This window comes from Pelobates fuscus, chromosome 2 (genome assembly GCF_036172605.1).
Source record: "Pelobates fuscus isolate aPelFus1 chromosome 2, aPelFus1.pri, whole genome shotgun sequence".
Taxonomy (NCBI): Eukaryota; Metazoa; Chordata; class Amphibia; order Anura; family Pelobatidae; genus Pelobates; species Pelobates fuscus.
Window position 1 is genome coordinate 413001119 of NC_086318.1, and position 27678 is coordinate 413028796.

General features: G+C 43.9%; 2 protein-coding genes across 4 annotated transcripts in view; one reads left to right on the forward strand and one right to left on the reverse strand.

Moving 5' to 3' along the window:
- The window catches only part of ASB3 (ankyrin repeat and SOCS box containing 3), a 130753-nt gene extending 109865 nt beyond the window's left edge, over window positions 1–20888 (reverse strand). The window contains exon 1 of one of the 3 annotated variants that reach the window (XM_063443965.1): window positions 20810–20888. In XM_063443965.1, coding sequence (XP_063300035.1) covers window positions 20810–20878 — 69 coding nt within the window. In that variant the 5' untranslated portion in view covers window positions 20879–20888. Of the gene's footprint in view, window positions 1–20643; window positions 20725–20805 lie in introns of those variants that run through there. The other 2 variants (XM_063443967.1, XM_063443966.1) reach the window with 2 other exon arrangements.
- Window positions 20889–21454: 566 nt separating this feature from the next.
- Window positions 21455–27678, forward strand: part of CHAC2 (ChaC glutathione specific gamma-glutamylcyclotransferase 2) — a 21401-nt gene continuing 15177 nt past the window's right edge. The window contains exon 1 of the mRNA XM_063443968.1: window positions 21455–21690. Coding sequence (XP_063300038.1) covers window positions 21556–21690 — 135 coding nt within the window. The 5' untranslated portion in view covers window positions 21455–21555. The remainder of the gene's footprint in view (window positions 21691–27678) is intronic.

A 27678-nucleotide genomic window follows, 5' to 3' on the forward strand; every position in this document is an offset into this window, starting at 1 on the left:
CTTGGAGTGGCCTGCTTGCCAGCCACCTGCCAAAAGACTATAGGATCTTTAAAAACTATGCGAACAGACTCGGTTCGTGGGATTTTATATTTGGTTCGGGAACCGAACAGGCACACAAACCAGAGGCCACCCGGGAGCTTGTTAAGCCTAATTGACAGTTTGTAACACTTTCCACCGCAGTGTTCTAAGTTTTTGTCTGGGTGGCTGCTGTTCGCATGAACAACCACAAGGTGGCAGACATCTTGTTCCCGCGAACACAGGCAGCGGTGTTTGGTCGTCGCGTTCATGGAACGGTTTTAGGACACTGAAACTCCCAAACACCGCTGGACTTCCAGGATCGCCTGCGTTCGGTTCTACACAACTTAGAAGGGCACTGTTCGGTGGAAACGTTCCCACGAACAAGGTGAACAAGCTCCAGGGTAAGAACATTGACTATGTTCAGTTTTTAAACTACTGAACTAGACCGACCGCAAGCCCTGATTCTCTGGAACTGTTTTGGGCATGGGACCATGCGTGCAGTCACTCAAATTATGACTTCCAGGAAATTCCCGAACCCCTAAATCGATCTGGGTGATTTTTGGATATGTTGGTCACCCAGATCGGGGCTATCAAGGGGATGTAACTTTTGTGGGGGGTTTGTAAAAAATTGTGTTTTCTGGAGATAATCGAGTTTAATACAGTGCTTGACAATTATCTCTTGGGCACAGAGGAGGGATTATCCTGTTTTGTGTGGGAGTGTCCTGTACCTGAGAGTCAATGTAAATACAGTATGTACTTTGTCATAGTCAACTCTCAGGTCCAGTGGGGAATGCCCCTGGAATATTTTAAAGTAAACCCCTTGCATGGGGACCTGCATATAAGGCCAGTTGTGGCTACCAGTCAACCAGTTCCTCTTCACCCTCAACATAGAGCCTTGTCTCATGTGTGGAGGGGGCAGCTATATTCTCTCTGGGGATTGCTATACTCATATACTCCCTTGGATTATAATCACTAGCTCTTGTAAGAGCTACACTGATATACCAGCTAAACTCTCTTGGAGTAGAGGTCTTCTCACTGGGAGCTGGATCCAGGAGTTTGGTCCAGGGTGAAAAGGGACAGCGAAACCCCAGCCAAGCTGCGGCGGCTAAGGTGCTTATGGTGTCCGGTGCGGTGCATATGGTATTCGGCAACAGCTAGGAAGCAACAATTGGCAGTGGCACCCAGTCGGAGTGCCAGGCGGTCCGTCACAGCAGTGACCAGGAAACCAGTTGGCAGCTGGTAGTGTAAAATAATTTATTACAGCAATTGAACAAAAGATGAAAAAAAAATTAGACTGTCTTATCTTTTGTTCAATTGCTGCAATACATAATTTTATAAATATCTTCTGGACAGCGATCTCAGATGTCCTGCCTGGAATACGTGGAAGCCACTGCCCCAACTTGGGAGTCACAGCCCTGAGTTCTCCTATCACAACTGGGACTACTACTGCCTTCATTTTATAGCTCCTTTGTAGCTCTTCTTTCAGTCTTTGGTATTTGTCCATCTTCTCAAGTTCCTTCTTCGTGATGTTATAGTCACTGGGTATTGCTACATCCACCATGACTGCAGTCTTCTGTTTCTTGTCTACCACCACAAAGTCATGCTGGTTGTCTGTCTGGATCTGGAAGTCCCACAATTACAGCAACTTGGTTGTGCCTTTCAGTATTGTATGCTGTTCCTGTTAACATCTTTCAGCCGGCCACTATGTACTGGATTGTCTCAGAGGCCTCTTTGCACAGTCTGCACCTTGGATCTTGTCTGGTGTGGTAGAGCCACGCTTCTATTGTTTTGGTGTGGAGTGCCTGTTCCTGTGCTGCTAGGATTAATGTGGTCTTTGCAGTTCTGCCCTTTCCAACCACTGGTAGGATTGTGGCATATGCACCCTATGGAGAGGTTTTTCTTGCCATGGAACCACCTTTTTTTCTGTATCCTCTATCTGTTGTCTCAGGCATTCCCTTAGCAGTTCGTTTTTGGGAGCCATCTTTGTGATGTACTTGTGGATGCTTTGTGTTTCATCCAGGACTTGACACTAATCAGGTCCCGACCTTCCTTCTGGCTGGTGTACAGTCTCTTGGTGCTGGATTTCAAGTGGAATCCTCCATTCATAGTGAGTAGTTTACAGGTCTTGACATTCATAGTGATCAATTCTTCTCTTGGCCAGGTTATTATTCCAGCTTTGTACCTGATGACTGGTAGGACATATGCGTTGATGGCTTGGATCTTGTTCTTGCCATTAAGCAGGGACATTAGGACCTGCCTGACTCTCTGGAGGTACTTTGATGTTGCTATCCTCCTTGCCTGTTCCTCGTGGTTGCCATGTGTTTGTGGTACCATTAGGTACTTGTAGCTGTTCTCTACATTTCCTATTTTGATACTTGAACTCTTTCTGTCTTGATCCATCTTCCCTCTTTTTGCTCTCATCTGCCCACACCTATCTAGTCCGAACAACATTCTGATGTCCTTACTGTATTTCCTAGTTAGGTGGATCAGGGAGTCAATGTTCTGCTCACTCTTGATATACATACAGCTTTACGTTGTCCATGTAGAGTAGTTGGCTGATGGTATTCACTCTTCTTACTGATCTGACTGAGGGGGGTGATGCCTATGCAGAACAGCATTATGATAGCGCATTACCTTGTTATATGCCATATTTGATGTTCACTTGTGTTATTGTTTTCCATTTGCCCATGGAGTTCTTGATGAAGGCTTATTTTGATTGGTTAACAAAGTGGTCACTGCCTTAGATCCGGGAAGCCCAGTAAGTGTCTAAACTACACAAGTATGTGTCATTGGGCAAGACACCCAACGACATATACCCTGCCCACCTCAGTAATATGAGAGTAACATGAACCAAAAGAGTCATGCTGGATCGGAAGTCACCCAGATTAACAAGGTCCACGTCAGATGCCAGGGCAATCTGATGACAAGTGGGCTATTGGAACAAACCATTCCTGGACACAATGCGAGAATACACATACCCACACACGCATATATGACATATTACACTGTGTCATGATTTAACAAAACTAAAGCCAAAATGGAGAACCATGTGTGAAAAACTAAGTACACCTAATGATTCAATAGTTTGTAGAACCATCTTTAGCAGCAATAAATTTAAGTAATCGTTTTCTATATGATTATCAGTTTTTCACATAGTTGTGGAGGAATTTTCTCTACTCTTCTTTGCAACATTGGTTCAGCTCATTGAGGTTTGCATTTGTTTATGCATAGCTCTCTTAAGATCACAGCATTTCAATCATGTTAAAGTTTGGACTTTGTCTGTGCCATTTCACCACCTCGATTGTTTTCTTTTCAGCCATTCTGTTGTAGCTTTGTTTGTGTGCTTGGGATCATTGTCCTGTTGCATGACTCATGATAGCCTCATGTTTTACTCTACAATACGTTGGAATACAGAGGAGTTCATGTTGGACTCAGTGACTGCAAGGTTTCCAGGTCCTGTGACAGCAAAACAATCCCAAAGAATCAGCCCTCTATCACTGTGCTGTTTTTTTTTTTTTTACAATTTCTCTGAGCATTGCACGGTCTGAACTTGGGGTAAATTTGCTGAGATGTCCACTGCTGGAAAGATTGGCAACGGTCTTGAACGTTTTCCACTTTTGAATAATCTTTATCATTGTAGAATGATGGTCTTTAAAATGCATGGAAATGTCCTTATTATGCTTCCCAGTTTGATGGGCAACACCAATTGCTTCTCTAAGATCATTGCATATGTCTTTCCTCCTTGGCATTGTGTTAACACATACCTGAATGCTCCAGACCAGCAAACTGCTAAAACTTCAGCTTTCACAGATGTGGTCACACTTGTGGATGATCAATAAAATTGAGGGCATTTGATTATCAGCACCTACTGCTACTAAACCTCTATGGAAGCAGCAAGGGTGTGCTTAGTTATACATATATGGCTTTTACATTTTGTCTTTATCTTTCGTTAAAGGGACACTATAGGCACCCAGACCACTTCAGCTCATTGAAGTGGTCTACACGCATAGTCCCAGGTCTCTTAACCTGGCAAAGGTAATTATTGTAGTATTTAATAAGCCAGTAGAGGAACTTCCCAGTCGTCAGGTGACTTTTGGTCGCCTAACGGTCGCTGGATGTCCTCACGCTCGTGCATTAGGGGGGGGGAGTGGATGCGGAGCCTTAACCAGCGCCAAATGACATTGGCGCTTGAATAAAAAAAAAGGACAGAAGAGTTTTTAACCCCTTCTGCACATGAGAGCAGGGTGGGCGCGAAGGAGGGGGGCACTATAGGGAGCTATAGTGCCAGGAAAATTACTTTATTTTCCTGGCATTATAGTTTCCCTTTAAAAAAAATTACACATGCAATATATCATATGTAGTTTATCTCAAGTTGTATTTACCTAATTTTAAGACCTGCTAAGGAACAGATCATCGTTATGTCCTGATATGCAAAACCATAGAATTTAAAGTGAGTGCAATTTATTTTTCATACACACACACACAGATCTGGATATACAAGTTTTACCATTTGAAGGGTATTATACGGTTACACAAAATTTGTATTTGTATTATGTACTAATTAAATATTTACATTTTTTTTATTGCTTTATATAACATTTTGTTTACTTTTTGTATTCTTATTTTTCTGGAATCTGGAACTGCCTGGACTAATTCTATGAATATTTTATTAGAAATATCTGGTGATATACAGGTGCTGATAGCAAAAAATGTTTAGGAAATGATCTCTTAAACCTCCTCTAGAGCACAGCTATGAAAACAGTCTGCAAAGACCAAGAAAATGCCAATATTTTAAGATTCTTTTCCCATTAACACAGAACTAATACACATTCTTACTACTAATGCATGAAATTAGGTCTTCTGTGAAAAACCTGGCTTGCAAGCGTTCCTTTAACCCCTTAAGGACACATGACATGTGGGACACGTCATGATTCCCTTTTATTCCAGAAGTTTGGTCCTTAAGGGGTTAACACCCATAAATGTTAAATAAAAAATGATGTTTAATATAATGACCATTCTTTGGGCATACCCAAGAAGCTGTTGCGATAAAGACAGAAAAACAAGCATAGTAACTGTAGCGTACGCACTCAAATTAAAACGCAGAAAATTTTATATGCAGTAATTTTACATTTTGGGGGTTTAATGACTAGACCAAAAATTATGAAAAATTTACGAGAGAATTATAATTTAGGCTAAACAGAGAGAGATACAAGCAACAGATTTGAAGAGGTTTGAGTTTTTTTTTTTTTTTAAAGTTGTATAACATGACCAAAGATTTTCACTTTCCATTTTAAATGGTTAATCCAAGAACCATGACCAGTTCAGTGATTTACAGTGGTAATGGTGCCTGTGATCTGAGTTTAACACCTTTGGTGCTGGAGTCGTAAATGACACTTTGACAGCACCATTGGGACATCATTAGCCAACCTGGAAGAAGATTTCCGGCCTGGATAATTTAAATTCTGCGCACATTTCGATACACAGAGGGGACATTCATTGGCTGACAGCAATTAGCCAATGAATGAGCGGCCGGATTGGCATCAACCTTCTGTAGGTCTGCAAAGTCCAGATGCTGTTTGTCTGCTACAGAGAAGACCTGGCTGGTTCGGTCATATAAGAGGGCAAACTGGTGTAGAACAGTTTGTCCCATGACCAGGATACTCCTTTCATTATAATCATTACAGCATGCTGTAGACGTTATGATAGTTGTAATAAACCTTTTATTCTCCACAATTGCCAGTTTAATTATTAAATCCCCCTGTATACAAAACAATAAAGACACGTGATTCCTTTTATAAAATAGACTGGCTTCTACGTCAGTAAGACAGAGCGATTATCTCATGCAGCTGTACCCTGTTAAATCAATTTCAATTAATGATGATGAAGGGAGGGACAGGTGAAAAGACATGAAACTTTTAGCCTGGACACATGAATCATGTATAGGGGCCTTCTGGACCAAATATTAAGGTGTATTTAAATGGGTTATAGTAGTTTCCAGGTGCATTCGTTTGAGTAGGTCAAAGATTGCAACAAAGCAATTTTTTCAGACTCAACAGTTTTTCGTGTGTTTTAAAGATTGTCCAAAACCCCATGGACATCAAACCACCAGCAGGACAATGGTTGAAAAAGGTTCATTGATATGTGAGGTCAAAGGTGGCCCACATGAACAAACAGTACAGTAAATGGAATCATTGGTGCCAAAATGCTATGAAAGAAAGCACAACTCATCGCGTTTTAACACAAATAGGGCTTGGCAGTTGTTGACTGGAGATCCAATTCTTTCAGTTGAACACAAGAAAATGTAGGTTGTTGTAGGCTAAATAATGAAAACACACTGGCTGGTGTGTTGAATCGGGTCTTCTTGTTGTTAAGCTAATGGAAGGACTAGGACACTGAGAAAGTCATGAGTACAGGAATTCGAAATGTCACGCGCCATCATTACAAACTGATGATGGTAGGGTGTGTTTAAGACAGATTGGGCCCCTTGATAAAAGTGAAGCAACACCGGAATGCCACATGTTTTCTAATCATCTCTGTCAATCACTTCCCCGCGCACATTGCAGGAGTGTTTTTTTATTTAAAGGGTTATTTTTAACATTCCATTCAATGCTTTAAGAACTGTGCCAAAGGTTTATTTTATATTTCACCAAACCATTATTTAATTTGGACACACTGGCTTACTTAAATGAACACTCCTCAACACTATAACAATTCAATTTAATTACAGTCCTTAAAACCCATAGAACACTTCATATTGCTGAATTGCTATATGGCTTTGAGTTTCCCATTCATAAAAGTGCCAATTTCATTATGAAATTAGCACTTTTCTATTTCAAAATAGAAATGCCAGTTTGACAACTGGGGAGATTCACGTCCTACTTCCGTTAGCTCCACTGTGCCAACGTAAGTATCAGGCTCATTCTAATAGAGCGAGCCTGTCCTTGAAACTTGGCCAAATAATGGCACGGGGTTGCAATCGCCGTATGGCCAGCAGGAGGGGAGTCACTCCTCTCCTGCCTGTCACTTCTTGTAGCTTTTATTCCCCCCTTCCCTGGGGGGGGGGGATAGAAAGATCCTCTTCCTGTAATCCCGGACTGGGCCATAATACAAGGTTAGCAGACACAGGAGGTAATAGGGGGAGGAGAGAGACATGGAGGGGCTGGGGGGAAATGACACACACAAAGGGGCTGGAGGGATGCATGAGACACGCTATATGCATGCATTCATTGCGGGTATATTTGCTAAGCTGTTTGCCTGTTTTTTTAAGTGTGGAGTGGTCCTTTAAGTTTGTGGCACACTTGTCTTGATGCACACTACATCCGATCATATTGGCTGAAAACCACTGGATTACAGTGCAAGAAGGTTTGTTGTCTCAAAAATCAATGCATTTGTAAAATTCAACGTTTCCCTATTCCTCAAAAGGGAGGCTATATTTCAATACAAGTACTTGCACTATCCTGTTTAGTTGACAGCCCGAACTACCACCACCCTAACCATCTGCTGTGCTGGAATGTATGGGATAAGCCCATCACTTCCATAGCAAGTTATTCAAGCATCATTATAGTTTTTGGCAGAGTTCATTGCATGACGGTACTCATTATAAAAACTGCAAGTCTGATAAAGCAAATGTAGACACTTACCATTTTTTTAATTAATTGAACACATCTATAATGCATGTAAAAACATGTATTCCTAACACAATAGTGCTGGAATACATGTTTAGCTCCCGGACCCCCCTCTCTGTGTTGTTAAAAGGTATTAAACGTACCTATTCTCCATCACTGCGCTGGTCTCACTGTGGCTGAGATCATCAATCTTTATGCTGCACTGTGCCCGTTTGCCTCTCCTCATAGATATGCATTCAATGAATGCATCTCTATAGGGAGCGTTCAGTGTCTCCATGAACGTAGGTACCGCACACTATGCAGCACTGGACTAGGAAGCACCTCTAGTGGCCCTCTTAGTGATTGCCAGTAATGTAAACACCACCTTTTCTATGAAAAGGTAGCATTTACAGTGATAACTATGCAGGGATATGATATAAGACCAGAACCACTACATTAAGCTGTAGTGGTTCTGTGACTCTACTGTCCCTTTAAATGGACTGTATGGGCACATTACTTTATTACAATTAAGTTGTTATGGTGCACATAGGTCCCTGGTACTTTCTAACTTGAACGCTTTAACTTCAAAGGTTGCTCCAAGGGTTTCTTAAAAGCCACTCAATTTAGGGAGATGGAACCACAGGAACATCCTAGGGGCTATAAAATGCTTATGGCAACCAGGAGCTCTTTGGGAGTTTTGAATTCCTGGAATTATTTTTATTTTTTAATAGTTGTGTGTATAGAGACAAGTCATTCACTGGAACTTTTCTGATTTTAGGTGAACCCAGCACATTTTTTTTTTATCACTGAAACCAATTGTGTATGTTCTGAGATGGTTTGGGGGTTAAATGGCACCAAATATTTCCGAGGCATGAATGTTTTTAATGAATGTGCAAATCAGTCCTGCAATTGAAAGCGGTACTTGGATAGGCTGCAGCACTAAAATAAAGGACAACTGTTTCCTGAACAGTAGTTTTTAATACAATAACCCTTTCATCGAGGAATTTTTTATTATAAATGAAGTATACCGTATATAAAAAAGAAAAAAAAAAAAAAACTCATCCTGTATGTAGTATATGGCCAGATCCTTCAGCCAACTACATACACCTTGGGTCAGACAGGGTTTGAAAACGGACAGTCTCTATGGTCTTCCCTGCACAGAGACAGACAGACTGTAATATTTAGACACTGTCTGACTCAAGGAGAGTATACACTGATCAGCCACTTCATTAAAACCACTGACAGGTGAAGTGAATAACATTATTATTGCCATTTATATAGCGCCAACATATTCCGTAGCGCTTTACAATATTATAAAAGGGGGTCTTTAACTATAAATAGGACAATTACAAGAAAACTTACAGGAATGATAGGTTGAAGAGGACCCTGCTCAAACGATATTACAGTCTATAGTGTGATGTAATTCCAGTAAAATACAAGTTTAGCAGGCTAAGATTGCCACAAGGCATATGTATGTATATGTGTTTGTAGTATCAGTTAGTTAATTACACGTAGCTAAGATACTGTTATCACTGTACTGACCAGGTGCAGGAATGTAAGAACTGGAATTACGCGTCCCTCTCCTTTGTATCAGATGAGCCACGTGGTTAGACCGGATGGATGAGTTTAGACTCTATTTATTAAATAGGTTAAGGGTATGTGTGGGTGTAGTTAATTGTGGGAGGAGCTACAGTGCTATATAAGGAATGTACTCTATGTATTCAGTACTCAGACTTTGCTGTATTTTGGTGACGCTAGTCCCTCTGAGTCCCGATCGGTGATCCAATAAAGAATCTCTTCCTTCCTGAAGAAACCTGTGTCCATCTCTCTGTGCTTGGCTTCCGTCAGTTTCTCCGGTATCATTTGGTGCATTGGCCGGGAAGCTCATCGTTCAACGGTAGCTGAGAGGCAGAGGCGTGAGACGGTCTATCTTTGCCCACGTTCTCTACGGCTGCACCCCTGAACTTCTGCGTGGACCTCCCTTCGTCTCGGCGCCACTGGTCTGTTGTCCAGGAGATCATCGGCCTCTACGTGAGAAGTGCTGGGGTGTCCCCGTCGATGAGTGTGAACTCAGGTTCAGGAACGAGGAGGTAAGACAACTGCTGTTTTAGACGGCAGGACCCACTAGGGGTATACCGATTGTGCGGTAGGCCCAAAGGGGTTTTGAATCTGTGTATCTGCCCCCTCTGTCGGAGGGAAGGAGCGAAGGCGCACCGCTCGATCGAACGCTCTTTAGTCAGACCGTTTGATTTGGTTAGTCAGGCGGGGTCCTGGTGTAAATAGCCCTAGCCGGACACCGGTGTCTTGTCTAGACTAGCGTTCTAGGGTGTATATTACGTTCGCTAGGTCGGAGGGACCGGGAGACTAAGCGGCGCCTGTGTAAATTCGGTTCGCTAGTTCTCATCCTATCTGGGCTAAGTGGGAAGGCGTGTAAATTTGGAACCCACTAGACTTTTGATAGTGCGACTAAGAGGCGCCTGTGTAAATTCGGTTCTCTAGCTCGCTATATATGTGGTGATTGGGCAGTGTGGCTAACCAAAACGGGTGTATATAGTTTTAGGTAGTCCATTCAAGGTACTGGCCAATAGTTTAGTTGGGAATTGTAAATGTGTTAACGATTGTTTTAGTAAAGTGTATATCTTGTTAGATAGCGCGAGCTCAGCCGTCTAGCGAGAGTGTTAATAGTGTGTTGCTGTATTATAGTGCACGGTACCATAACCCTGTATATTTACTGACATTATATAATAAGTACTAATCATTGTCGTCCATTGCATGTTTAACACCATAACCACTAATAATTGTATTGTGACCTTAACTTGTGCTTTGACCTATGCTAACCGTACTGTAACCGCTATTTGTAAAAGACGATGTTACTGGGGTGTGTTATAGACGGGTAATTCGTATATAGAGAATTATAGCGTGGGTGACTGTATAGTTACGCCAAAGGGCATAATATTGATTATATAGTGACTGGTGTAACAGCTGTGTGTGTACGGGAATTCCCTGAGTGTTTATTGTTATTGTGTACGTTTCACTTGGTAACCGTACCACGTGGTGCTGTTGCCAGAGGAAACGGGTGTGACTGTTGAATAGTACGCGTGTATAGTATTCGTTGTCGACGACGTTCCATTGTTAAGTATGGGTGCGTCGCAGTCAACGATTCCGGATCCCTTAGGATGTATGGTTAAGAATTTTAAAAAGGGATTCAAAGTTTGTGATTTTGGGGTAAAGATGTCTCCTGTACGTTTGGTCACTTTGTGTACTAGGGAGTGGCCTACTTTGGTTGCGGCATGGCCGCCACGTGGCAGTTTGGATCCAACTCTGGTACAGCGCTTACACGTGGCTGTATCGGGTAGGCCTGAACTTTACGGCCAGTTTCCTTATATTGACTGTTGGAGACAGGCCGTAAATGACTCGCCAAAATGGCTCCAGACATGCCACGAGGAGCAGTGTCGCCTCATGGTAGCTAGGACTTGCTCGTCCACTAGGACTGGTGTTAGGCCCATTTTGGACACGCCCCCTGAGTGCGAGATCCCTTTGCCGCCCCCTTACTTTCCGTTAAGAAGAAGTGACGCAAACGCAGGAAGTCCTGCACCCCTCCCCTCATTACCCTCATCCACTTCCGCTTCCTCCTCCAGTACAGGATCCACCCCCCCTCGTACTAAATCTCCCCTTCCGGAACCAGAATCCACCCCCATTAGAAACGAATATCCTGATTTGGCGCCACTTCAGACTTCCGGTCAAGCTTCATCTAGCTCGGCTCGAAGTGTTTTATTTACGACCTTTTCCCAAAACCGACCTCCCACATCCCCATACCCTATCTCTCCCCGACCGGAACCCATGACTGACGCCTCTCTACGTAGCCCCATCCAAACCCGACAGTTGACTGGTGCCCAACAATTAAAGCACTATCAGATGCCTCTTCGTCTGAATCCCGGGTCAGCTTATATCGATGCCGCAGGTCAAATGGCACACGCTGACCCAGTCTTCGTATATGTCCCATTTACCACAACCGATCTTTTAAACTGGAAGACCCATAATTCCTCGTATACTGAGAAACCACAAGCTATGACTGATCTGTTCACCTCAATAGTACAGACGCATAATCCGACATGGGCTGATTGCCAGCAGTTACTAATGACTTTATTTAACAATGAGGAAAGGACAAGAATAAATCAAGCAGCCATTAAAGCATTAGAGGATAGAGCCCGTGCTTTGAACCAAGCCAATCCAGCAGCATGGGCCGCGACACACTATCCCAACACCGATCCCGATTGGAACGTAAATGGTGCTGATATGGTTCAACTCAGAGCCTATAGAGACGCTATAATTGCTGGCATGAAAGCCGGAGGAAAGAAAGCCATTAACATGTCGAAGACAGTTGAGGTGATCCAGAAAAGCGATGAAGCGCCCAGTGTCTTTTATGACCGATTATTGGAGGCATACCGCTTGTATACCCCCTTTAATCCGGAAGACGCAGACAATTCCCGAATGGTTAACTCCGCCTTTGTCAGCCAAGCATACGGAGATATTAAGCGCAAGCTACAAAAGTTAGAAGGGTTTACAGGTATGTCCATCACCCAACTAATGGAGGTAGCAAATAAGGTCTATATGAACAGGGATACAGAAAGTAAGAAAGAGGAAGAGCGCAAGATGCGTAAAAAGGCTGATATGCTAGCGGTAGCGATCGCAGGCGTAGATAAACGGGGCCCAGATAGAGGCAATAATAGATGGAGTAGGGAGCCTTTGAGTAGGGATCAATGCGCGTATTGCAAGGAAGAAGGGCATTGGAGGAACGAATGTCCGCAAAGAGAGCAGTACGAGAGAGACCAACCCAGGGCAGGCTACGGAAACTTTAGAGGTAGAGCGAGAGGTAGAGGAGGCCCCGGAGGGAGTAATGGTTATAGAGGGAGTAATGGGAACAGAGGAAGTGTTAGGGAAGACAGGTATATTCCAGCAGCGCAAAGGTCCCGCGATAGAGAAGGTAGGGACTTTGTAGGATTGACTGACACTGTCATGGAGGACTATTGATACCGACCGGGCTCCATCCCCCTTGGTCGAGCGGAGCCTATGGTCGATGTATCAATAGGGGGGAAAAGGAGTGCGTTCATGATCGACACTGGTGCTGAACATTCAGTGGTGACTAATCTAGTTGCTCCTCCATCTGGAAGGACTATTACTGTGATAGGAGCAACTGGAAGAAGTGCTGAAAAACCGGTTCTTAAAAGTCGACTCTGTACATTGGGAGGCCACGTAGTAAAACACCAATTCCTTTATATGCCTGAATGTCCAGTCCAATTGCTGGGACGTGATATGCTATCAAAATTACAAGCGCAGATTACGTTCCTACCAAATGGAACAACATCCTTAAAGTTTAATGGACCTTCAGGTATTATGACTTTATCCGTACCAAAGGAAGAAGAGTGGCGACTTTATACAGTGTTGACTAGCCAAAACCCTAGGAGTGATGAGACATTGTTTAACATACCAGGAGTTTGGGCAGAGAACAACCCACCAGGACTGGCCCGCAATATTCCACCAATAAAAATTGAACTGAAACATGGGGTTTATCCAGTGAGCCTAAGACAATATCACATTCCGCAGAAGGCTAAGAAGAACATCCAATCCTATCTGGATAAGTTCATACGGTATGGTATCCTAAAATTCTGTACTTCCCCCTGGAACACCCCATTGCTGCCTGTTCAAAAGCCCGGTACAGATGAGTATCGACCTGTACAGGACTTAAGAGCAGTCAATGATGCGGTTGTTAGCATACATCCAGTTGTACCCAATCCATATAACCTGCTTGCTTTAATTCCGGGCGGGGCTACTTACTTCACAGTCTTAGATCTCAAAGATGCCTTCGTTTGCCTCCGAATTGCCGCAGAAAGCCAATGTATTTTCGCTTTCCAATGGGAGAACGCTGTAACGGGCTCAAAACGCCAAATGACTTGGACAAGACTGCCCCAAGGGTTTAAAAATTCACCTACCCTATTTGGTTCAGCTCTAAGTCAAGATCTACTGGATTTCGAGTCTATCCCAGGAGAATGTGTATTGTTACAATATGTAGATGACTTGTTGATAGCAGCAGTTACAAAAGAAAAATGTCAGCAAGCAACGCACGATCTACTACATATTCTCTGGAAGGCAGGATACAAGGTGTCCAGGAAGAAGGCTCAGTTGTGTTTGCCAACTGTCAAGTATCTGGGATTCCATATCTCTGAAGGTCAAAGGATTATGGGGCCAGAGAGAAAAGAAGCTGTCTGCCAAATACCAATACCCAAGAATAGAAGACAAGTGCGAGAATTCTTGGGGGCAGCAGGCTTCTGTAGGATATGGATTCCCAGCTATGCGATACTGGCAAAACCTCTGTACGCAGCCATCAAAGGTACAGAGCACGACCCCTTCTTATGGACCCAAGAACAGCAAACGGCATTTGAAGATGTGAAGAAGGCTTTGATGAGTGCCCCAGCATTAGGTCTACCTGATCACACACGACCATTCTACTTATATGTACACGAGCAAAGAAGAATGGCTGTGGGAGTATTGACACAGTACTTGGGATCATGGCAAAGACCTGTTGCCTACATGTCTAAGCAACTGGATGCAGTGGCCAGCGGACTTCCACCTTGTCTAAGAGCCGTAGCTGCAGCCGCCCTGCTAGTAGCTGAAGCCGATAAACTCACTCTGGGTCAAGAACTTTATGTACGAGTCCCACATGCAGTACAGACGTTGTTGGATTACAAAGGAAATCATTGGTTTAGTAACAGCCGTATGACCAAGTATCAAGCAATGTTGTGTGAAAACCCAAGAGTGCATTTAGAGACTGTAAACACCTTAAATCCAGCTACCCTTTTGCCGCAACCTACTGAAAGTCAACATGATTGTTTGGAAGTAATGGATGAAGTATTTTCAAGTAGACCAGATCTTCGTGATTTTCCCATCCAGAACCCCGATGTTCAATATTACACCGACGGCAGTAGTTATGTGAAAGAAGGGATCCGCTATGCAGGATATGCAGTGACAACAATAGACAAGGTGATAGAAGCTCGGCCACTGGCGAAAGGAACATCAGCACAAAAGGCAGAATTAATAGCACTAACACGAGCGTTACAATTGGCTGAAGGTTTAAGAGTAAATATCTATACGGACTCTAAGTATGCGTTTTTAACCACTCATGCCCACGGAGCTTTGTATAAAGAAAGAGGACTACTGAATTCAGAAGGCAAAGAAATCAAGTACGCAGCTGAAATCCTACAACTATTGGAAGCAGTGTGGGAGCCGAAAGAAGTCGGTATCATACATTGTCGAGCGCATCTGAGAGGAGATGGTGATGTAACCAAGGGAAATCGGATGGCAGATAGTGCGGCTAAGCGTGCTGCTGAATCAGGAAGACAGGAGTATGTGGGGCATATAGCTGCTCTTATACCAACTCCACTGTCCCAATGGACTCCAGTTTATACAGCTCAAGAAGAGGAGTGGTTAAAGACTGAACCGGGAAAGTATTTGGAGAACAAGTGGTATCAGCTAGAAGATGGAAGAATAGTCATACCAGCATCACTAGCGGTAGAAATTGTCCAAAATTATCACAACGGGACACATTCTGGGAGAGACAGTACTGAAGAATCTCTCAGGAAACATTTCTACATACCAAGATTGTCCAACTTGACTCAGGCCATTGTACGCAGATGTGTAACGTGTGCTAAGAATAATGCAAGACAAGGACCAGTAAAGCCACCAGGAGTCCAGTTTATGGGGGGACTCCCCATGTCCGATCTACAAATAGACTTTACAGTAATGCCTAAATCGGGTGGACATCGTTACCTGTTGGTAATTGTGTGCACCTATTCAGGCTGGGTAGAAGCATGTCCTACTCGTACAGAGAAAGCAGGAGAAGTTGTAAGATTCCTGCTACGAGAAATAATACCCCGATATGGACTACCCTGTTCTATAGGATCGGACAATGGTCCAGCTTTTGTTCATCAGTGCCTACAACAACTGACTCATATGCTTGGTATAAAGTGGAGGCTTCATACTGCATATAGACCCCAGAGTTCTGGTAAGGTAGAGAGAATGAATAGAACTATAAAGAACCAGTTGGCTAAAATGTGTCAGGAAACCCAACTTAAGTGGAACGTTCTCTTACCCATAGCTTTATTGCGAATCCGCAGTACCCCTACCAGAAGGATGGGCCTCTCTCCTTTTGAAATCATGTATGGGCGACCACCTCCCGTACTTGGTAACTTAAGGGGGGACTTGAGTCAGTTGGGAGAAGGAATTACCCGGCAGCAGGTTGTAGAGTTGGGTAAGACTATGGAGGAGGTACAGAAATGGGTACAAGATAGATTACCTGTGAATATTTATCCCCCTGTTCATAGTTATCATCCAGGAGACCAAGTGTGGATTAAAGAGTGGAATAATGTACCGTTAGGGCCCAAGTGGAGAGGTCCTTATGTTGTTCTTTTGTCTACCCCTACAGCGATAAAAGTAGCCGAAGTAACTCCGTGGATACATCACTCCAGGGTTAAACCAGCAGCAGTCGATTCTTGGCAAATTACAGCAGATCCAGAGAATCCCTGCAAGATCCGGTTGAAACGCACTACTCAGTCGGAGTAACGAGGAATTATTGTGGATTACAAATTTTATTGTTACAGGTGTGAGTGAGAAGGCCATAATAAAGCCTGTCCGCTTACCAACACATAGTGTATAAGCCAGGAAAGTCTCGAAGGGACACCTGTGAAGACGAGCAGAACTCCATTCCCTGCAGCCCTCACATCCTGGAAGCTGAGGTTCCATCGCACGGACGAAGACTGAGGATGACGGCGAAAGATGTGCTTTTGATTGTGTTTATTTATATGTGTTTTTATATTCAGGAAGGTAGAGGTACCGACACTCCTAGCTGTGAGGTATGCATTAAGACTACGAGAACAGGTAACCATATTTCCCAAACCCTAATTTGGCATTCACAATACGAATGTAAAGGAGAGGTATCAAGATGTAGATACCTAAATATAGACTATAGTGTGTGCCATTTAGGAGTAGGAGAACCTAAGTGCTTCAGTCCAGAGTATCAACCTCGTACAATTTGGTTGACTCTCAGGAATGGAGATCCTCAGGGGACCCTAATTAATAAGACGGTGTTAGAATCCGTACATTCTTCGGGTGTTCTGCTATTTGATGCATGTAAGGCGATATCAAGTGGTAGAAAACCGTGGAATGTATGTGGGGATCTTAGATGGGAGAGGACGTATGGGTCTAATGATAAATATATTTGTCCCAGTAGTAAAAATAAATATGTGAGTCCTAGATGCCCAAATAAAGACTATGACTTTTGTCCATATTGGTCTTGTGTGGGGTGGGCGACTTGGGGACAGACAGTAGATAAAGACATGATAGTGACTAAGTTGCCGACTAGCCCTTATTGTAAGTCTATGGAATGCAACCCAGTCCATATACTTATTAATAACCCCGACAAGTTCCTAGATAAGTATGGAAATTTATTTGGGTTTCAGATATACGGGACGGGTTTAGATCCTGGGACATTATTGTTTATAGGAATAGAGACTGATACGGTATCCTCCCAGACTCATCAAGTATACCATTCCTTTTATGAAGAGATGAGTATAGATAATAAGATCCCCCATAACGCTAAAAACCTGTTCATTGACCTAGCTGAAAGTATTGCCGGTAGTCTTAATGTTACCAACTGCTATGTGTGTGGAGGTACTAACATGGGAGACCAATGGCCTTGGGAAGCAAAGGAGGTAATGTCCGGTTCTGAGGCAGTTGACCAACTAATATCTACACAAGCCGATTATCATTTGAGTGTTAGAGGTAAATCTGAGTGGAGATTAAAGACCTCCATCATAGGTTATGTTTGCATAGCAAGGAAAGAAATAATGTATAATACTTCTGTAGGATAATTAACTTGTCTAGGGCAAAAAGCTTATGATGATGATACTAAAAATACAACTTGGTGGTCGGCTTCAAATGTCTCAGAACCATCTAACCCGTTTGCTAGATATGCCAGTTTAAAGGATGTGTGGTTTGATTTATCCATCACATCTACCTGGAGAGCCCCAGCAAATTTGTACTGGATCTGTGGTAAGAAAGCCTATTCGGAGTTGCCACAGGACTGGGAAGGGGCATGTGTGTTGGGTATGCTCAAACCATCCTTCTTCTTGTTACCGATTGAAACAGGTGAGACTTTAGGTGTTAAAGTGTATGATGTGAATCATAGGAAGAAAAGGGGACCCTTAGAGATAGGCACCTGGGAAGATAATGAATGGCCTCCCCAGCGTATCATAGATTATTATGGGCCAGCCACGTGGGCAGAAGATGGTACCTTTGGTTATAGAACCCCAATTTATATGCTCAACCGTATTATAAGATTACAGGCGGTGGTTGAGATTATTACTAATGAGACCTCACAAGCACTCAATCTTCTAGCGAAGCATAATACCAGGATGAGGACAGCAGTGTACCAAAATAGATTAGCCTTGGATTACCTTTTGGCAGTAGAGGGAGGTGTATGTGGGAAGTTTAACCTGAGCAATTGCTGTCTTCAAATAGATGACGAAGGGCAAGCAATAGCTGAGCTTACTAGCCATATGGTTAAACTAGTGCATGTGCCTACTCAGGTATGGAAAGGGTACAATCCAAGTAGTTGGTTTGGTAGCTGGTATGAGTGGTTTGGAGGGCTTAAGGCAGTGGTAGGTGGAGTCCCACTGATTTTACTGTTGTGTCTACTCCTACCGTGTCTTATACCCTTAGTAGTTAGGTCTGTGCAAAGCCTGATAGGAAGTATAGCAGAGAGGAAGGCTGCTGCACAGATAATGGCGATATATAAGTATAAGGCTCTAGATCAAGGAGAACCAATGCAGGAAGATGAGTGTTAAAAGATTCACATCATAAGATAAGTCTGGTCTGGTTCATGGTAACCTGAGGTATATGCAAACCAAGGTTAAGTGATGCCTCAAGTAATTGTGAAATATCAGAGGCATCAAAGGGGGGAATGTGATGTAATTCCAGTAAAATACAAGTTTAGCAGGCTAAGATTGCCACAAGGCATATGTATGTATATGTGTTTGTAGTATCAGTTAGTTAATTACACGTAGCTAAGATACTGTTATCACTGTACTGACCAGGTGCAGGAATGTAAGAACTGGAATTACGCGTCCCTCTCCTTTGTATCAGATGAGCCACGTGGTTAGACCGGATGGATGAGTTTAGACTATTTATTAAATAGGTTAAGGGTATGTGTGGGTGTAGTTAATTGTGGGAGGAGCTACAGTGCTATATAAGGAATGTACTCTATGTATTCAGTACTCAGACTTTGCTGTATTTTGGTGACGCTAGTCCCTCTGAGTCCCGATCGGTGATCCAATAAAGAATCTCTTCCTTCCTGAAGAAACCTGTGTCCATCTCTCTGTGCTTGGCTTCCGTCAGTTTCTCCGGTATCAATAGGAGGTGGAGTGTAAAACACAATAGGGCAGGGAATAGCAATCAAAATAGGTGGGAGTAAAGCAGAGCTGGAGGAATGCTGCCTTTTAGGATAGAGCAAGAGACAGGTATGTGAGGTAGAGATCAACTCTACATCAAGCATGTCAAACTCAAAAAGATAGCAAGGGCCAAATAAACAAGGTTTAAGTTTATGTGGCCCGCAAAAAAACAAAAATTTTAATTTTTATAGAAACGTAGGTTTATTTTGAAAAGTACAGTATTAAAAAAACAAAACAGTGACCCTCTCTACTAAACCCCAGCCCCCCCCCTTAGTCTACTAAATTGTAGTCCCCTCTTGTCTACTAAACTCCTGCCCTCACTCACACTCACTGAGACACATTCACTGCCAGACATACACACAGAATCACTCCAAAACACACATGCACTGACAGACACACACTAACTGGCAAACAGGCTCCCTCACAGCCATGCACACACACACCAATACACACATATTTCTCCCCCCACCCCCCTTTTATTATTTTAATTTAAATCCACCCAGCCTCCCTACCTTTGGGAGAGCTAGGTGGATTTCTTACCAGGTGTCTAGTGGGACCGCTGGCCAGGTGTCCATTCTGGCATCGAGGGAGCATTGATTTTGAGCTCTCCCTGTTCAGCTCCCCCGCACGCCGCAGAGTGATGACATATCCCGGCATCACTGCGCAGGGAGAGCTTACACTCAGCGCAAACATATTAGTTGTGTGCTCTACATTGATTATATTGTTACAATGGCACCTGTCAAGAGGTCAGCTGGAGGAGCGCATGGTGCACTCCATATTAAACCGGCCCTGTGTGGTTTCATCAGCAGGTGCTCAGACTGCCTCAGGATTGATTAACACAGTCAGCCCTGCGCAGAGGTGCAAACCATGCACTCCCCCCACCAGGGAATTGTTACGAAGACCACTGGACCATCACAGAGTTATTAACTCAAATGTCCCACTAGGGAAATATAATTTAATCCCACTGGACCACCTGTCAACCCTACACAGGAGAGAACAGCCAAAAGAATGAGAGTAGACCATTAGTGAAGGCCCCGAGCAGATAGCGACTAAATAATAGTAAGCAGGTAGGCCGATATTTCTGAATAAGAATTGATATTATACAACTTTGAATTGCAGGCTGCAACAGCATGAATGCCACCTTCCCCCCACCCCCCATGTTATTTACGGATACTGCTAATAAAATCTAAAATGGCGCTCCATGTGCAAAGGATGGAATACTATGAGTGCCGGGATAACATGTTACTGAACTACGATTCCCATGATTCTGTGAACGCCTTAGATAGCCAGAGAACTATGGGAGTTGTAGTTCAGAAACCTCTGGAGAGCCATAGCTTGGGGGAAGCCTGGAGTGGGGCACTCCAGATGTTGGACTACATCTCCCCTGATGCTTTGCCAGTATTCTGGCTGTAAAGCATCATGGGAGATGTAGTCTTACCCTCCCCCTACTCTAATGCTTGATAAGCTTTTTATTCGGAGCACGTGCCTGAACCAGTAAACAGCGCGGCGTATGACGTCACCTGTGCGCCGCAGTCCGGTAGCTGGAGCTCTCACACCTTCCCGCGCGGCCTCAGGAAACCAAACACTTCGGGGCACGTGACTCGCTTAGCGCGCACGCCCACACTATTTAACCCCTCCCCCCAGCAGTAAGCAGACCAGTCAGAATGACAAAGCAAACCTACATACTTCACGTGAGGTCAGAGCACTCCCTGTACTCATCCCATGATGCTCAGTGTGTGCTGCCGAAGCGGCCATTGGTTGGAGCCTGCAGGGGGCGGGACTTACTGTGTGCTGTACGGGCGGCTATTAGTTGGAGCCTGCAGGGGGCGGGACTCACTGTGTGCTGTACGGGCGGCTATTAGTTGGAGCCTGCAGGGGGCGGTGCAATGTGTGAGTGGCAGGTGGTCCTGGGAGCATGTTGCAGAGGCAGCCATTGGTTGGAACTTCTTATGGGCGGGGCAATGTGTGAGCGAGAGGTGTTCCCGGGTGCATACTACACAGGCGACCATTGGTCAGAGCCTTCGGTGGGCGGAGCAGTGTCTGGTTGACGGGTGGTACTGGAGCATGCTGCAGAGGCGGCCATTGGTCAGAGCCTCTGGTAGGCGGGGCGAGGTCTGAGTGACGGGTGGTACTGGAGCATGCTGCAGAGGCGGCCATTGGTGAGAGCCTCCGGTGGGCGGGGCCAGGTCTGAATGACGGGTGGTGTTGGAACATGCTGCAGAGGCGGCCATTGGTCAGAGCCTCCGGTGGGCGGGGCCAGGTCTGAATGACGGGTGGTGTTGGAACATGCTGCAGAGGCGGCCATTGGTCAGAGCCTCCGGTGGGCGGGGTTACCATCTGACAGGCGATGCTGTGGGAGCCGCCCAGTGCCGGCCGGCAAACATCCCGAATGAGCTGTGAGCCGGAGAGAGAGCTGGACCGGCATCGTCACCATGTGGGTGTTCGGGTACGGCTCGCTCATCTGGAAGGTGGATTTCCCCTACGAGGAGAAACTGGTGGGATACATCACGTGTTACAGCCGCAGGTTCTGGCAGGGCAGCACCGACCACCGGGGGGTCCCGGGAAAGGTGAGACCCCCACACACACACCATATATATATATGGAGCATGGAGGGTCCCAGGAAAGGTGAGACCCCCACACACACACTATATATATACACAGCATGGAGGGTCCCAGGAAAGGTGAGACCCCCACACACACACCATATATATATATACACAGCATGGAGCATGGGGGGTCCCAGGAAAGGTGAGAAACCCACACACACCGTATATATATATATATATATATACAGACACACACAGCATGGAGCACCGGGGGTCCCGGGCAAGGTGAGACCCCCACACACACTATATATATATATATATATATATATATATATATATATATACAGAAACAGCAAATAGTTTTACACTGCTGGGTAAAAGAAGCAGCATCTCTGTACTAAAACCGCATCATTAAGACGGTTTCTTGTGATTAGAAATTCCCTTTAATTTTCCTTTCTCCAGTATAAGCTGCCATGTTCCCAGAGTTTTTGTTTAGCTAGCAGATGACCTGCCTAACAGTAGAAATTGTGGACAGCAGTCTGATATGCTCTGCTTAGAGGAGGGGCAATGACATTTGCCCAGTGACTATATATTTCCAGTCACTCATAATTAGAGGATTGGGAAAGGGAACAAAAACATTATATTCTCCAGCGTGAGGGTATACAATAACTTTTATATTGTGGCAGTCATCAGTGGTTTTAAAGGTGTTAAGTAACCTCTAAAATTTGTTAAAACCCCTTCAGTTACGTACTTTAATCCAGCGCTGGTGACCTCTCCTCCCCCGCCGCTGTCAGCGGAGCCGAATGCACATGCGCGGCAAGTGCCGCGCGCATTCAAAGAGTCCATAGGAAAGCATTTTCAATGCTTTCCTATGGACGCTCTGCGCGATGCGCCTCTAGTGGCTGTCCAGAAGACAGCCACTAGAGGCTGGCTTAACCCCAAATGCAAACATAGCAGTTTCTCTGAAACTGCTATGTTTGCATCTGAAGGGTTAAAACTTGAGGGACCTCGCACACAGACCACTTAATTGAGCTGAAGGGGTCTGGGTGACTATAGTGTCCCTTTAAAAATATTTCTAATCTTGTTCATTTATTGGAGTATAATATACCACTTTTTTTTTTTTTTTTTAAAGCACTAACAGACTTTTCTACATAGTTCCACTGTGTATCTTGGAGATCATCAATACTGATCATGTCTAGGCCAGTCCGATGCTTCTCATAGAGATGCACTGGCAATATAAGTTAGATGCATGACAATTGCCATGCTCTGCCACTGAATCTAGTTTCTATAAAAAGTGATCACTACTTCTTCGAACTTGTGCTCAAAGCAAATGAGCATGAAACTCTCCCGGCTCTCAGACAGCTGACAGGGTGCAATGTAGGCCATTTTACAAGGTGTTGAATTCTCTTCTCAGTGAAAAGCCACTATAGCCATAAAATACTTCGGAGATCTGAAGTGCTTTTACGGGACTGGTGTATTCCATACATACATACATGTTATATGGACCTTCTGATGCATAGTAATATTGACATAGTATTGGAAATTTCGCAACGTTCTAGAGTCTAAAAAGTAATGCAAAAATTTGTAAAATTGAGTAATTACCACCCAAATATGCCTTCTAATTTCACTGTCTTTCACAGTGATTAACCAATCTTTACACTTTCAAAGCACTCCTTCAAATGTAACACTTAGATTTTTAAAAGGGGATTTATCAGAATGGAATGATGGCATTAGGTTAAAGGGACACTCGAGGCACCCAGACCACTTCTGCCAATTGGAGTGGTCTGGGTGCCAACTCCCACTACCCTTAACCCTGCAACTGTAAATATTGCAGTTTTCATAAACTGCAATATTTACATTGTAGGTTTAACTCCTCCTCTAGTGGCTGTCTACTAGACAGCCACTAGAGGGCACTTCCACGTTTATAGCACAGATATTCTGTGCTATAGCGTCGCTGGATGTCTTCACGCTCAATTCCCCATAGGAAAGCATTTTCAATGCTTTCCTACGGGGGGGTCTAATGCGCATGCATTAGGTCTCCCCAGCCGCACATGCGCAATAGGTCTCCCCCGCCGGATGATGTCGGTTGGGGAGGAGCATGGGCGGACCCTGAACCAGCGCTGAGGGACAGCGCTGGATAAAGGTAAGTCACTGAAAGGGTTTTAACCCCTTCTGCAACTTGGGATGGGGGTGGGAGGGAGAGGTGACCTGCAGTGCCAGGAAACCGGTTTGTTTTCTTGGCACTGGAGAATCCCTTTAACTACGGATAACTTTTAATGCTTTGAGTTTTGATTCGATTTCGTACATTACCACTTTCTCCCAATGTATTACTCCCAGCAACAGTACCACTACAGTCCATTGTATTGGCAAAGGTGCAATAAGTACTCTATCACCCCTTCACTAAAGTGAGCAAATATTTTCCTCTTACCTGGCTATGTCCTGGCACAGAGTCTCCATCAATGCCAGTTGAGCAGCATTTGGCTTCTGACGATCCCGCCATCCATTCATTGACTAAGTGTCAGCTGCACACTCTCGGCCAGTGAATGAGTTTGTGCAAGAAATATGCCAAGAACTGACATTAACCAGACCACAACTCTCCTTCGGACTAGTTTATGACTCTGCCAGAGGTGAAGTTACCTCTGGCAACAACATTAGATATCCCAGTGTGAGCAGCGTTTTGTACTGAAAACTTCACACACAGAGTCCATGCACCAGGATTAATTCAAATCACTGAACTGGTTGTGGTGCTTGGAGTAATCTTTTAAAGAAGAACAGTCACCTCTACATACAACCATACATTATTTAATAAAAATTTGGACAGGTGAGTGTGCTAATTACCATGCAGCAATATGGCAGTGGAATACATCGAGCTAATAAAATAGTTAGAGATTCACACCACTGGTTGTATGTAACCATCTGTGTATTTAATAACTAGATTACCCCAGTTGATAGAGATGTTAAAATGTATCCTAGAGTTCAGAAATCTTTTATAAAGACATTCAGTATTATTTTTTCTACGTCTATATCCGCAACAGCCAACCTGCACCACCTAGATGTTGTTAAAGGGACACTATAGTCACCTGAACAACTTTATCTTAATGAAGCAGTTTTGGTGTATAGAACATGCCCCTGCAGCCTCACTGCTCAATCCTCTGCCATTTAGGAGTTAAATCCCTTTGTTTATGAACCCTAGTCACACCTCCCTCCATGTGACTTGCACAGCCTTCCATAAACACTTCCTGTAAAGAGAGCCCTATTTAGGCTTTCTTTATTGCAAGTTCTGTTTAATTAAGATTTCCTTATCCCCTGCTATGTTAATAGCTTGCTAGACCCTGCAAGAGCCTCCTGTATGTGATTAAAGTTCAATTTAGATATTGAGATACAATTATTTAAGGTAAATTACATCTGTTTGAAAGTGAAACCAATTTTTTTTTTCAATATGCTTTAATAAAATTTGGATTTTTTATCTGGACCGTGAGTGCTGCTACCTCTTTGGATTTTATATATATATATTTATTTATATATATCTCTTCATAGCTAACATTTTTAGTGCAACCATGGTGACACAGAAGTTTAATAGACAAAAATGCAAATGGGTTTGTCCTAACCTGGAGTCCTCAAATACTTCTAAGATGGTTTCTATATATAGCGCTGTCAAGGTCAAGAAACCCTGAGAGTCTCTGCCACTGTCTTAGGAAACACATGAATTAGGAAAAAAAAAAAGCAATTACAAGTGTGTGTTTCTATGTGTATATTTATAGTCCGTGTGTGATTCACAGTGAATTCCAGACAGTTCTCATCTTATAGGGATACTATAGTGGCAGAAATACAAAGCTGTATTCCTCGCACTATCGCTCCCCCTCACTCGCGCCCCCAGTGAATAAGGGGTTAAAATTCCTTTATTTACTTTATCCCAGCGCCAATGCACCTCTGCGCTGGTCGGCGCTCCGACACCTCTGACATTGCGTGAAGAGCAGGTGATAATGCACACGTGGGGCAAATGCCACACTTGCATTAGACCTTCCCATAGGAAAGCATTGAATCAGTACTTTCCTATGGGGGACATCCCTGGATGTCCACCTGCAAAGCAAGGATGTCCAGCATTAGATATCGGGCCAAAGGTCCATTACGGTGCAGGAAGCACCTCCAGTGGCTGTCTGGAGGCAGACTTCGTGTTGCAAGTGCAAAAGCAATGAGCTGCAGGGGTCTGGATGCCTATAGTGTCCCTTTAAAATGTAAGGCCAAAGTAGCCACCTTGAACCATAGCTGATTTGGATAATTTATCCAGTTCGGCTATTCTGGCCTTAAATTTGAATTTCACTTTGAATTCTTGACAATTCTCACTTTAGTGTATAACCTTGTGAGTTTCCAAGATGTGAAACTGCAGGACAAAATAGATGTTGGGTATTTTTTTTTTATTTTTTTTGATAAGTTGAAGGTATTTTAAAGTTTTGTACAGTGGGTCGACATTTTCATGTGGCATACCATTACTGTAAATAGTTTATACAGTTATATACTATAACAATGTTGATGCTTCTAACGGGGGTCAAACATTTTGCAGCTTTCTCCGTGCATTGTGCACTAATCCACTAGCATCTGGAGTTTCAGACACACCTGGACTGTAATCCTTAACCAGAGCATTAATAAAACAAAGGACTCCAAAACCGGCAATTCAGAGACAGCAGTGTGTTTGAATTATTTCATCCAATATCTGTTATGCGGTTGTTAACATGCAATGGCTTTGTTGTTTGAATAAACGATTGGTAGACTTGAAGTCTGCTCTGAAATCTGCTGTCCCGGTGACGTGTTCCCAGGAGAGAATCTTTCTTTACTACTAGATTCACTCACTCGTGATTGGTGTAGAAAGAAAATATAGATAAAAGCATAAAACTGGCAAAGCCTCTCCCCCTCCCTGTGATCTCTGGTCTGCTCGCCTTCCAGTGTAGCTATGATATGACAGATTATGCTTTTTAATGAGTGTAGCGGGCGCAGTGCCTTCAAATTCCACTTTAAAGTTTTATTCCAAGCACCATGACCACTTCACTAAATTGAAGGGATCATGGTGCATGGAGGTTGTTACATAGTTACATAGCTGAAAAGAGACTTGCGTCCATCAAGTTCAGCCTTCCTCACATATGGTTTTTGCTGTTGATCCAAAAGAAGGCAAAAAAACCAGTTTGAAGCATTTTGCTATGAAATGCTGTACACGGGTATCACTCCAACTGTGGCCTTGTCTTTAGCCTGCTCAGCTTGGCTAATGTCCATGCTGTTCATATTTGGGTCTGATGCCCATACCCTTAAGGGATCGACTGATCATTTTTCAAGAGTCAATGCCTATACAGATTATTAGTCACCTAACAGGTTGACCTTATGTACTTTTACATTTTTGAGAAAGCATCACCGTTTCTACACAAATCTTGCATTACTGACAGCAATCACACTCCTCTCACTCGGTGACTTCCCAGCAAGAACAGTGCTGTTACTGATAGGAGTGGGATTGCTGTCAAATCACACTATCATTCTGACGCTGCCCAATTCTGCTGGAATCACTGAGATCTTAGCATGCACAGTGCTGTTACTGATAGGAGTAATAGCAGTCACATTCCTATTACTCTCTAACAGCCGTCTGAGTAGATTACAGTAGATTATGCATGATTTCCCTGCATGTGGGGACTCACAGGGAGGGGTGACGTGATGTCACAATGTGGTCATTGGCTGGTGGCCTGAGTTTCTGTATGTGGAACATGGCGTGCGGTGACTGGGACAGTTGAGTAAACCATCAGTAATATCCATAAAGGCCAATATTATCAGTAAAGACCGACCAAGGCTAATACCGATTTATTAGAAATATGCATGGGGCACCCGGTGGGCCTCCTTAGTGTGTGGGGCCCCCTTAGTGTGTGGGCCCCATGGGGGGAAAAAAATAAATAGTTGAGTGCAGTGGGGCCCACGGTGCAGCTGCTTTGGGTTCGGGGCAGCTGCCCAGTTTCCCTCGCGTTAAAGATGGCC